Source organism: Saccopteryx bilineata, chromosome 1 (genome assembly GCF_036850765.1).
Source record: "Saccopteryx bilineata isolate mSacBil1 chromosome 1, mSacBil1_pri_phased_curated, whole genome shotgun sequence".
Taxonomy (NCBI): Eukaryota; Metazoa; Chordata; class Mammalia; order Chiroptera; family Emballonuridae; genus Saccopteryx; species Saccopteryx bilineata.
This window is the reverse complement of record NC_089490.1, coordinates 62,148,743-62,162,540: the sequence shown is the minus strand read 5'-3', so window position 1 is coordinate 62,162,540 and position 13,798 is coordinate 62,148,743. Positions and strand designations below refer to the sequence as shown.

General features: G+C 33.7%; 1 protein-coding gene across 1 annotated transcript in view; it reads left to right on the top strand.

Annotated features, from left to right (window-relative positions):
• RNGTT (RNA guanylyltransferase and 5'-phosphatase) overlaps positions 1 to 13,798 on the top strand; it is a 284,204-nt gene that overhangs the window by 223,867 nt on the left and 46,539 nt on the right. The window contains exon 14 of the mRNA XM_066254248.1: positions 12,626 to 12,692. Coding sequence (XP_066110345.1) covers positions 12,626 to 12,692 — 67 coding nt within the window. The remainder of the gene's footprint in view (positions 1 to 12,625; positions 12,693 to 13,798) is intronic.

The following is a 13,798-nucleotide window of genomic DNA, read 5'->3' as shown; positions in this document are numbered from 1 at the left end:
GTGGAAGCTCAGGTGTCCCAAGGGTTCTCCTTGTTTCTGCTGGGCAGGAATGTAAGTTTCAGAATTCCCATGTGGCCTTTACTGACACTGTTGGAGGCAGGATAGCTTTCTTATCATTGGTTAGTGGTGAAAATGCTGATTCTCTTAGATTATCCCAATAAGAAATGGAGGGATGCCTCTTTTTAACAGGGCAGGGGTAGAAGTCTCTGTTATACTTGTGGTCTTCGTTAGTATTGTGGTTGGGAGTGGCTCATACTCATTGGCTACCCATTTAGCTGTCTCTGTCCATATCCTGGCTCTTTGTTATAGTCTGGTGAAGATGGAAGTCTAGGCTCTTCACTTGGCTTCGGCTGTGAGGACTGGGAATGGGCAATTTATTATGTAGTGTTTCACTAGAGTAGAGTGGTAATTATCTAAAAGTTGTCTGTTTGACTAGGTTTCCCCTTTCCTGGATAGAGAGAGAAGCTTTCTTGGGTCTTTTTTTTTCCTGTCTCCTCCCATTGACATTTATGGCTTCCTGGTTTCTCTAGTACTCAATCTGAAATAAATAAATCAAAAAGAAAACCCAGGCTATTTAGTACCATCTGTTTCTTGGGTCCTGAGCTCTCCCTAGTTGGACTGTCTTCTTCTCTCCACCTTTTAGAGTTTTATGTTTGTTTTAGTGGGAGAAATAGGGAAAAGTTTGTCTACTTCATCTTGCTGGAGGAAGTCCCAGGAACATAATTAATTTACAGAAATTTAATTACACCATAGCCTTCTAAGAGCCATTGAAACTGTAGTTGCTCACTAATTATTTATTGAATTGAATCAAAAGTGATGCATATGTCTTTAGGAAAGCTGTTTGTCTTTAAGATATCTGTGAATTGAGAAAAGGAAGATGCAAGATGCAAGTAAAATAAATACATGCAGCATTTCTACTGAATTAGTTTTCAAATATATCAGTGTATGTGCGTTTTAGTAAACATCATGTGTGGTTTAGGAAGGGAAAAGTAGAATGTATTGTATTGAACAGTAACCACAGTCTTTTCCTATAATTTCTGTTGTTAACTGGAAACTGGTTCTATTACATTAAATTCATTTTGGATGGCCATTTGTCTTTTAATTTTGCTGTGCTGTGGATTGTTAAATGAGTCTGGTCTTTTATTACAAAACCATAGATCAACTCTGAAGCTGGTGAGCTGGTCAAAGCATCTATTCTAAATTATAAGTTGTCTCTTATTTTTAAGTTATTCCATATTCTTTGAAAGATGAAGGTCAGATGCATCAGATGATTTGCAATAAATACTATTGGAGTGTTCAGTTCAGATTTTAAAAAGTACTTTTTAAAAAGTTTAAATTGGATGTTTTTATGATTTTCTATTTTTACAGTATTTTACCCACCTATTAATTAAAGTAAATAGTATCTACATGAGGTAAGATAGTTATCTCCATTTTACAGATGAGGAAATGGAAAAATGTCATTTATTTTATAACTTATTCAAGAGCATTCAGTGAATTGAGATTATCACTGGAACAATAGACCAAGATTGGAACTCTAAATGTTTTTTTTTACTACTATCTTGTGCTCAGTTCATTAGACTGCACCAGTAACCAAATTAAATTTATGTATCTTTCAAAATGAGAGCGGGGGGGGAGGGGGAAAGGGGGTTATCCAATTAGAACTTTAGCATCAGACATGGTCTGTAAATATCTAATTTTTCAGTCTGATGAATCAGTATTTCATCATTATTGTATTCTTTCAAATGCAGCATAATAAAAAGTCTTCATAATACAAGATAATTTCAAAAAATATTTTCTTCTTAACAAGAAATATGATTTGAGATTTTTTATAATTTGAAGAAAAACTAAAAGATATGTATAACATACAAATATTAATACATCGATTTGCCATTAACTGTATTCCATAGTTATACCTTATATACTGCACATATGCAATATAAAATTTATTGAAAATTTGTGATACATTTACAGACTATCAGTGATATTATGTTAAAGAATACTACAGTGTAAAATAAGTTGGAATTTGGAAATGATTTAAATTTCATTCCATATTTGTCTTCTCAATTTGAAATATTTATATGAAATGTAGATATGCTTTCTTTTTAGAAATGTATTTTTGGGAAAAATTTATCACTAAAAATTAAGGGGCTAGGGGCCTAGATATAGCTCTTACTCTGATAAATATATTGATCACAGAAGCACATTTTCAGTATTATTTTTGAGAATTAGAATCCTGATATAAGTTGATTAATATTTTAGCACCATGGGCATTTTTTTTTTCATTCTACTTTTTCTCCTATTCCTAAGCTTCTCTTTTGGTACTCTGTTGTTAAAATTCTAGTCAGTGTCAGGTATAGCTTACTCATAATGTATTGCTTTTCTGTTCAGTGCTTCTGTTTTGCTCATTGGGTGTTTTCTTTAAAATGATTTAGTTTGAGGTGATAAATACATAGAAAAGTTTAAAAATAAAGCCCTTATCTCAGCTGTACAAGATTAAGAATGCCTATAATGAAACTAAATTATCATAAATTTTATTTCCTAAGTCCAAACTCTTTCTACCTTTGTAATCCCATAGTATTTTATTCACATTTATTATATTTTGCCTTGTATTATAGTGAACTGTTAATTTGACCACCACAGTACTGACGTGCTTTACACTTTGCCCATTTTCAGTTACATGCTTTGAATTGAATCAGTTCCCTGAAGACATGAGAAAGATATGACCCTCTGATATTTGGGGTTTTAATATGGATATATTGATTTTGTTTGTATTCCAGCTTGCTTCTTATTGGGCTATCAAATTATGTATTCATTTTTGTTTTATTATCTATTCATAGTTAGTGTTTTTCACCTGATTAGGATATTAAGATTTTGTTTCTCCAGTAATCTTTTAATTCATATATTGAAAAATCAGATGATTATTGCTCAATTATTTTAAAACATAAATTCCATTCTAATAAAATACCATCTAGACGACCAGTCCAAAGTGCCTGACACATAGAAGGTGCTCAAAAAATGAATAAATGGATGAATGACAGCTAATGAAGGGTTCTTATAACCTGTCTAACAGTTTATACACATAGATACTTACTGGTAAGATCACTATGTTGAAGTATTTGTTATAAATTCTTCATTTTAACTTAAGTTTCTTAGTGCTGCAGGCCGAATCTCTGCATGAACATGCTGTATGAAACCTATTAATTTCATTAAGATGTACCAGGTTAATAGTTATCCAAAGTAAGTTGGTAGGGCCCATGAAACAGAATTGCATATTATTATTGTTATGAGATCTAACGTCTGTGAAGGGAGTTTATAGATGGTAAACTACTACACAAAGGTTAATCTGTTCTTTAAGCAAGCTTTTATTATTATTATGGAACCAGTAATACATGTTAAACAATATTGCTAGACCATAAATACACTAGACACTTAGGCAGTTCTGTATTTTTGGTTAGTTCATGTGTCAGCCAACATTTGGGAGAGTTCTATGAAGCTGAAATTCAGATTTGTTGTAATTCTTTTCAACATAGAATATAATAAGCATAGTCATTCTGGGGTCTCTGATTTTTAAAAAACATTTTTCTTTTTGATTGATCATAGCTGTTGTTGAAATAGCTGATAACATGTGACATGGTGCTATAATTTAGACTAAAAGAATTGAATTGGGAATTATATTCACTTAGCTTAAATTTTTGTTTCTATTCTCCAAAGCATCTTTTGTACTTCTTTTTCTGCAGAAACAGCTTCTTAACATAATGTTCCTACATTTTCCCAGGGGAAAAGGAAGATTTCACAGTCAAATTCTTGTTCTGAGTATACGAGGTGAACTTATACAACAAAGAAAGGAGGAGGAAATAGGATTCACAATTTCTCAATACAGGAAATGAACATTTTATTCCATTTGACCTCTTAACAAATGTGCTTTATATGTACATCATGAGATCAATATCAAGGAGATGAAAATTTATGAAGAAGATGATACAGATGATTCTAGATGTTTAGATTTGAGGCTAATCCATTCTTCCCTCTCGTCTTTTGTAGGTAGAAGTAAGCTGTAGAATAATTCTTCGGATAATTAGGGAACAAACTAGGCAGAAAGCTAATATGTTTAATGATTTCCCTGTTAAAATCCAGTTTCCAACTTATTCCACTTCATGTTTACACAGGCAATTCTTCAAATAGTTAATCAAGTATATATTTAGAATGGTCAGGATGGATCGATTTAGAATTATTTGTAGGCTCAGTTCACTATATGGCCTATGAACAGTTGTAACTTTCTTTTTTTAATATAGTTAACAGAATTTGGAGGATGAAGTTTGTACATTTTTACGGCTTTATTGAGGAGTGATTTCTAGAATTTAATATAAATGAAAGTTGTATTTATATTTTATGTTTTCAGAATTTTATATAAATGGCAGCATATAATGTCTTCCCACTATCCCCAGTGCGTCTTTCACTACCGAATTTATACATGTGTCAGTAGTCCATTTCTTTGTATTAATGGTTAATATGACAGATAGAGCAGAATTTACTTATCCATTCTCCTGTTGATTGACATTTGGGATCTTTCCAGTTTGGGGCTATTAGGAATAAAGCTTCTATGACTGTTGGGTACAGGTCCTTTTCTGGACATATGCTTTCATTTCTTTAGGGTAGGGGTTTGCAGTTTTTTCTCTCTAAAAGACCAGATAGATGGTAAATATTTTAGGCCCTGTAGGCCTAGATTCTGTTGCATCGTGGTCTAAAACTCCAAGTAGTAAGCTGGGGCAGTAACAGGAATCATTTCATTTTTTTCCCTTCTCTCAGGTACCACTGACCTGTGCTACCTCTTGTCCAATTTCTGAAAACCATTATACCACCCCGCATACTTAGTTGTTCAGTGGGAGTAGGGCCTAATCTAGTCCTTGTTACTCTGTCTTAGCCCAGAGTGGAAAATTTATCTATACATTTTTAATATAATTATTTCTTTTTTCAATTTTAATGTCTTTGTTTAAAACCATTATGCTTAGATATGTGATAGTATTGTATTTTCATATTGTATTTATGCCATAGAATATGTAAAAAAGATGGGAATAAGTGACTTTTGAATTCCCTAGTAGCTTATCTTCTAAATCACCCACCTATTTATACAAGAATATTAAAATATTATTGTAGCAATAGATATTGTACCCTCTAAGTTAGAAGTCACTCTTGCTCTTCCTGAGTGCTTATGTGGGTTTTTTTATTAGTGCTTTTTATATTAAGACCTTTTATATTATGAAGTATAATATACATATAGAAAAGTTTATAAACATAAACATGCAGCTTAATAAAATATCATATAAGCAACACCCATTTACTCAGGCAAGAAAGAAATAGCATCTTAGATTCTTCCAGCATGCTCTTTCTCATTCATAGACTTCTTCCTCCCACCAAAGATAACTGCTCTTCAGACTTCTGTGGTTTTACTTTTTTACTCTTCTTTATACTTGTATTACTTAGACTTGCATCTCTAAACAGTAGGATTTGATTTTGCATGTAAATGCAAACCTATATTCTTTTATGTTTGGCTTCTTTTGCTCAGTGTTGTGAATTTGAAATTCAGCCATTATATATGGAATTCATTCCTTTTTATTGCTGTCTATACAGAGTGGGACAAAAGTAGGTTTATAATTGTTTGGAAAATAATACAATAATTAATACATGAGTAAGCTGTGTTGCACATACTCAAAACTGTAAACCTACTTTTGCCATACTCTTTATATATAAAACATAATATAATATGGTGTGTGAATGGATGACAGTTCAGGGGTGATCTGCCACAATAGCCAAATATACTTTTTGGTGTGTGTAAGAGCATGCACACATATGTCTTGTTGGTTATATATATCTAAAACTGGAATTGCCAGGTCCTAGGTTATGTGTATATTCAATTTAGAAGGTAATGCATTTTATAAATTTCTTTTTACTTGGTAGCTTCTTTCGGTATCTGAATAATATCTTTTTTAAATTAGTATTTTTCCATAGTTTTATTGAGATATGATATTGTATTATTTTAAGGTGTGTAATAAAGATTTATGCAATTACCACAATAAGTTAATATTCATTACCTCATGTAGTTTTACAAATTTTCTTTCCTGTGATGAGGACATTTAGATATACAATACAGTGTCATTAGCTATAGTCAGCATGCTGCACATTTCATTTATCTTACAACTTTGTAACTGGCTAGTTTCACTCAAACCCCCCCCCCCCAAACCTTTGACAACTACCAATCTGGTCCCTGTTTCTTTGAGTTTTTTGTTTTGTTTTGTTTTGTTTTTGTTTTTAGATTCCACATACAAATGAGATCATAAGTATTTTTCTTTTTCTATATGCCTTATTTTATTTAGCATAATGCTCTCAAGTCCCATCCATGTTGCTGCAAATGGCATGATTTCCTTCTTTTTATGGGTATTATAAATAATGCTGCAGTGAACCTGGGGGTGCTGGTATCTTTTCCAGATGGTGATTTTGTTTCCTTCGGATTTGTATCCAGAAATGGAATTGTTGGATCATGGTAGTTTTGTTTTTAACTTTTTTTGAGGCACCTCATACTGTTTTTCCTAATGGGTACACTAATTTACATCTCCACCAATAGTGCACAAGGGTTCCTTTTTCCACATTCTTGCCAATACTTGTCTGTCTTTTAACAGGTATGCGGTGATGTTCATTGTGGTTTTGATTTGCATTTCCTTGGTGATTAGTGATGCTGAGTACCTTTTCATTTACCTTTTAACCATTTGTATGTTTTTTTTATATAGTTTCTCTGCCCATTTTTTTTTTTTTTTTCATTTTTCCGAAGCTGGAAACGGGGAGGCAGTCAGATAGACTCCTGCATGTGCCCGCCCGACCGGGATCCACCCAGCATGCCCACCAGGGGGCGATGCTCCACCCCTCTGGGGCGTCGCTCTGTTGCGTCCAGAGCCATTCTAGCGCCTGAGGCAGAGGCCACACAGCCATCCCCAGCGCCTGGGCCATCTTTGCTCCAATGGAGCCTTGCTGTGGGACGGAAAGAGAGAGACAGAGAGGAAGGAGAGGGGGAGGGGTGGGGAAGCAAATGGGTGCCTCTCCTGTGTGCCCTGGCCGGGAATCGAACCCGGGACTCTTGCACGCCAGGCCGACGCTCTACCGCTGAGCCAACCAGCCAGGGCCCCTCTGCCCATTTTTTAATCTGTTTATTTGTTTACTTTTTGCTATGAAGTTCATTATATATTTTGGATATTAACTCCTTATCAGATATGAGTTGCAAATATTTTCTTCCATTCTGTAGTTCCCATTTCATTTTGTTGTTTACTGTGCAGAAGATTTTTAGTTCCACTTGTTTTTTTGTTTTTCTTTTGCTGTCTTTGCGTTTAATGTCAAATTCAAAAAAGTCTTCACTAAAACCAATGTCAAGAAACTAATCCCTTAATGCTTTCTTCTAGGAGTTTTATGATTCTAGGTCTTATATTTCAGCCTTTAATCCATTTTGAGTTGATATTTTTGTGTATGATGTAAGATAAAGCATTCTATGAATATCAGTAGCTCAGCATTTCTTCTTAATATGCCTTTGTAAAATGAGTTCGCTTTCTCTTGTTTCCTTCAGCATCTTACTTATCACCTCTTAGTCTTACTTCTTTCTTTTACTTATTTCAGTCAATATATATTTCACTTAACCAAACATTATTTCATTTTGAGGTAGTTTATTTCTATTGGCACACAGATTATTTAAACATGTTATAAGTGATGGTGGTTTTTTTGGGTTTGTTTTTTTTTTTTTTTTTTACAACAAAGGTTTTCTAGAGCATTTTTATTCTCTCTAGGGTTTAGAAAGCAAAACAAAATAGAATAGGCTATGAAGAGTTTCTAAGGATAATACTAAATTAACTCATTGGCTCATCCACATTTATCTGGGCCTAAGGGCACATGTTGCTTTTATTTATAATCTATTGGAAGTCTCAAAGAATGTAGGCCTTCTCAATAACATGCATTTTATCAAATTCAAAAGGGCACTATATTAATGCCATATTAAGTCCATTTGTTTTGTCTCCCCCCCCCCCAGGTAGATATATTAGATATAGTCAGTTCTTCAGAGAATGTACTGTTTAACTAAAAAGTGTGATTTTATGTAAGTCAGTATTTGAGATACTGTATGTTTTTTAAGGTACTTTTTTGCAGTTTAAAAAATATATGTTAGTGGATATTGAAATTATTTATATATAGAACAGTTAATTTTGTGTTATTTAGTTTATTCTTATTTTAAAAAGATCCCTTTTTAACTTTCAGTTTGAAATAATTATAGTCTTAATTTCCTTTTAAAGCAATATTTCTGTATCTGATATATCATCCGTTTATGGTGAATGACATTCTTTTAAATAACGTTTATTTGATTACGTGACAAATTTTATTTTTTCTTTAAATAAGAAGCGTTTCTAGAAATAACTTTGCATCTTCCTTTTCAGCATAAATACTTGATAATGTTTGTATTTGGGAAATTGAAACAAAATGAACGTCATCCTTGCCTGTCTTGACTTTTTCAAAAACTCTGAATAGATTTTTTTTTACCCCTCAACCGTGCCTTTTTGTTGCTTCTTGCCAAAAACAGACTCTTTGGTAGCCATACTATAGAAGGATTTAGTTATAAGCAAATATACTCACAAAAATTAGACAATATTTCAGAATGAATATGAAACGATAAAATATCCCCTAATTTTTGTGAATTGTTAGCATTTATATAAAGGCTATATTAATTTTTATGTAACTTAAGGGCAAAACAATTACCTGGTACTAAGTGAGTCAGGGTTTCCATTTTAACATACATGTTAAAATCATCTATTAGTGCTGAATTAATGCCTTACTCTGGAAATTTAAAATGTGATTGCTATATTATACACAAGGACCCTGTTATCGTAAAATGGTGCCTATTATTTCACAATAATTATGTATACAATTTGGCAAAAGTTTTAAAAGGTAAAAACATCTTAAGAAATGTCCCGTTTTAAAAGTGTGAATTTGTGTTCCCAATGTATGCATTATTTTATGCATAGCAGGCCTTTAAATTATGATATATTTTAAACCCACTCAAATGGTAAAGGTCATATAATCTATGGTGAGGAATAATAGGAACATGAAGGAGAAAGAACAGTATTTTAAAAATGAAATATATATGGTATGTAATTAATATATTTATGAAATTTCTTGTTTAGGAAAAGGTAGTTATTAGATAGGCAAGTTATAGGAGGGGGGATACACTAATTAGTATTTTGGCAAGCTTTCTGAAATGCGAATGCAGAGTAATTGGAGGCATATTGATTTTTAAATGTCAGCCTGCTTTTATTCACTTCCTTTCTCTAGCATCTATTTGTATGAACAGTGACTTTTCTTCTAAAAAGGGTTTATTGAGGCTTTTGTGAACATTTGTTATATAGGAAATAGATTACCACTTAAATTTAACTAACGTATTTATGATAGTAGCAATGATTTGTGAGAGATTTAAAATTTTGTTGATTGGGTTAATTTATTTATCAATTGATGGCTAAGGAATTCTCCATTTCACAGTTGAGATTTGGGGACCTATGTTCTCAGAAGACTGAATAGCTACCTTATTTCATAAAATCTAAGGTGTGCTTTCTTGGTCTTACTAAACTGAGCCAGTGGGAGGTAATCACACAGCCACCCCACAACCATCACCTGGTGACAGTGATTATAGAACACCATAAAGTGTCAGGGGCATTCTTATTTCAGAGAAGTTAAAATATGAATAAATGTATATCTTGGAATTGTTGAAGTAGGGTTTTTGAAGTCTCTAACTTTAAAAAGAGTAACTATGACAATCTTGTGTTCAGATTTTCTATTGTTAGACCAATATGGTTGGTGCACTAAGAATTTTCCATTTTATTGTATTGAGTTTGCAGTTATTTTTTTTAATTGAATTTTTCTGGGTGACACTGGTTAACATAATTATTTAGGTTTTAGGTGCCTAATTCTACAACACATCCCCGTACTCTGTATTATGTGTCCCCCTACCCCATGTCACAATCTTCACTTTAGATACTACTCAGTATTCCATTCTCAGAATCATGTAATAGAATTTAACATTCATTTTAGAGATAATTTTTCACCTTCCATAAAAGGCTGTTAATTTTTACTGTCTAGAATCTGAGGAGATGTATTTTGGCCTAGTTACTCTAGGTGGGGCTATAGACAATTTTTTTTTATATTCTTTATGTACAACAATTGTAAGATTCTTGTTGTGTCCATTTACTCACAGTGTCCATTAGGAACATTTCTATGATAATAGATGAAAGACACACAAGAATATTTAATTTGCTTTTTTCCTACCTTGTACTACTACATGTTTCATCAGCACAGTTCTAAATGATGGTATCTCTTCATTTGCAATGTTCTCATTAAGAATGAAGGACCTTTTTGAACTAGGAATAGGAAAGAAGAGATGATGCAGAGAAGGTAACCATTATATATTTTTTCACCCTCTATATGGTTTGATTTGGAAAAGTTTTAATTTATTAATTGATTTGAAAGAGAAAGGAAGGGAGAGAGGGAAACATCAATTTATTGTTCCACTTACTTACACCTCATTTGTTGATTCTTGTATATGCCCTGACCACCAGGGAGTGGACCTGCAACTTTAGTGTATTGAGATGATGGTCTAACCAACTAAGTTGCTTGGCCAGGACCCTGATTTTTATTTTCATGTGTAATTATTGTTTTTATAAGAAATAAGTACATCTTATAAAAATGTGATTCCATATTGCTTATAAAATAAAGATATGGCATTTAACATTCTTCATGGTCCATTTCAAACTTCTTTGGGTTTTCTTCTCCACCTAAACTATCCATTACTCCATATTTGTCTCGAATCTTCTGCATTCTCAGGACTTTACTTAAATTTCTCCCTATGTCTTACCCACCCTTTAAAGCTAAGCCCAAATCTCACCTATTTAAACTTTTTCAGTTCTCTTCATAGCAAATACCTTTTACTTCACTACTTTGCAATGGTGAATACCTATATAAATAGCACTTATAAGAGGCCACCTTTTAGTAGGGTAAATTATTTATGTGTCTGGTTTTCCTGGTAGGTTTTTGGGACCTAATTATTTAGGTTTGATTATCTCCTTTAAAGCAAAGTACAGACATACAGTGACTGTTCTTGACTTGACTCCTTATAGGTTTAAAATATATACATACTTCATTTAATTCTCCCCCAGAGACACTATGTCAGTGATGGGCAATCTTTTGATCTTGCTGTGTCAAAATTCACCAAAAAAACAAGCATAACTCAGATGGTGTGTCACTTCGAGAAAAAAACCATAATTTCACGATATTTATAGTTTAAATAACAAAAATGTATAATTGTAATATATAACTGTATTTAATAAACCAAAAACTAATTATTTAACTTACCTGCTTAGTGACTTCTTTGTTCATCTGTCAGTTTCTTTTGTTGGTCTTGATATTATTTAACTTGTGTGGGATGCCGTGAACTAAGATAAGTGAGGGGAAGGAGGAATTCCTTAATAACCTGCCTATTAGTGACTTTTTTGTTGCTGAATTTCATTGGCTAAATCTTCCATTGAAGGTTGGTATTTTGTACACTTCAAGCCCAAGCAAGCGCTACTAACTTCATCTGTCAGTCTGTTTCTATTGTTGGTTTTGATATTATATAACGCTGAGACTAAGGTCTCACAAAAGTACATATGGGGAAAAATTGTGAGTAAAGCCATTGCTATATTTTTCAGGGTGCTAAAAGTGTCTGGTAATCGGTTCCAGGCACTCCAAATTTCCTGTTCATAGTGGCACTCCTCTTGATTCTCCAAGTGGCACCTTTCCAGATTCTCAAGCTTTGACCTCAAGTCGACAAACACCCGAGCCCAGATGCTGTCTTGAAATTCTGCAAGTTGCATCTTAACGTAAATTAAGATGACTGCTGCTATTTCTAATGGCCCTCGCCTCTCCCAGCCTTCTCCTCACTTATCTCAGTAATGATGGTCAGTTAGAAATACACGACACCCCAGAACAGTAGATTGGATGATGGTTGCTGTGGTTATATTGTTGCTGGTAATGGCGATCACAGGGCCCCCAGAGATGAGTCCCCTGCGGCTTTCCACTGCTCCCTGCATTCCGCCGGCCGGAAGTGAGGTCAAAGATCCCCTAACGGCCTAACCTGAAGTCCCAGAACTAGATGCTCTGTGCTGGAGTTCTGTTGTTTTGGCCTACAGACCTCCAGCACAGAGTGTCTATGCTACAGCAAATGTTTTATCCTCAGCTACTGCACCTGGCTGTGCAGGAGCAGAGGATGAAACGTCCTTCTCGACATGCGGCCCCATACTTCTCTCTTCGCCATCACGGCACTATGTAGTAATTTTGCTTGAAGTTAGACTATTGTACATTTAAGTTTTCATTATCAACATTTACCCACATTTTCTGAAGTATAAGAATTATTTTTTCTGCTGCTTATTAATCCATAGTGCAAAAGAGAAGAATTGCATAGATATTCATTTTTTCATTATCTGTTTTATTTTTCATCTTTATATAACTGATGATTTTGCAACCTTACATTTTAGGCAGAGTATTTTTTAAATAATGCTTTACTTTTTCTTTGTAGGTTGCTTCCTCAGAATGTTGGCCTTCTCTATGTTGGAGGTTATGAAAGACCCTTTGCACAAATCAAGGTATGATTGTTCATTTTCCAGTACACTTTTTGTATAGTTCACTTGTCCAGAACCTGCCATAACCTGCGAATAACCATCAACATATCAAAGATATTGTGAACTATGAATTTCATTTGCTTTTGCATACCTCTGCTGACGAAGTAAGTCAATTTTGTAAAGAATTATTTTAATATTTTTATCCATAGTAGAGGTGATATTGATGAAAGTACTTAAGTTCTTAGTTAAGAAGAGGAAAATTAGGAACCACTGATTAATCTTTTAGATTACCCCGTTTGCCCTGAAGATTTTTTTACAACTTTATTGAGGTATAATCAACATACAATAAACTGTACACAAGTAAAGTATACATTTTAATAAATTTTGAATGCTTTATTATACTTTTCAAACCATCACCCCAAATGTTTCCCTGTACCCTTTTGAAATTGTACCCCCTCCCCCGCCTTTCCATTTTCCCTTCCAGTCCTTAGGTGACCACTGATCTGATTTATGTCACTGTAGATTAATGTGTATTGTCTAGAACAGGGGTGGGGAACCTATGGCTCGCAAGCCAGATGTGGCTCTTTTGATGGCTGCATCTGGCTCGCAGACAAATCTTTAATAAAAAAAATAGTAACATTAAAAATATAAAACATTCTCATGTATTATAATCCATTCATTTCCTACCACTCATGTTCATGGTTGTGGGTGGCTGGAGCCAATCACAGCTGTCCTCCGGGACAACACCAAATTTTTATTGGATAATGCCTAACGTACATGGGTCGTTGCATGGCTCTCACAGAACTACATTTTAAAATATGTGGCGTTCATGGCTCTCTCAGCCAAAAAAGTTCATGACCCCTGGTCTAGAATTTCATATAAGTGAAGTCATACAGTATTCTGTGCCCCACCCCTCTCAGCTTCTTTCACTAACCGTAAGTATTGTATTTTGGAATTTATTCATGTTGTTCCACTTACCAATAGTCTATTTGGGTTTTTTTGTTTTTTTTTTTTATTGCTGAGTAGTATTTTATTATATGGTTATAGCACAATTTCTTTATCCTTATACCTGTTGATGAACACTTGCGTTGTTTCTACTTTTTGGCTATTTAAAATAAAACTGCTGTGAA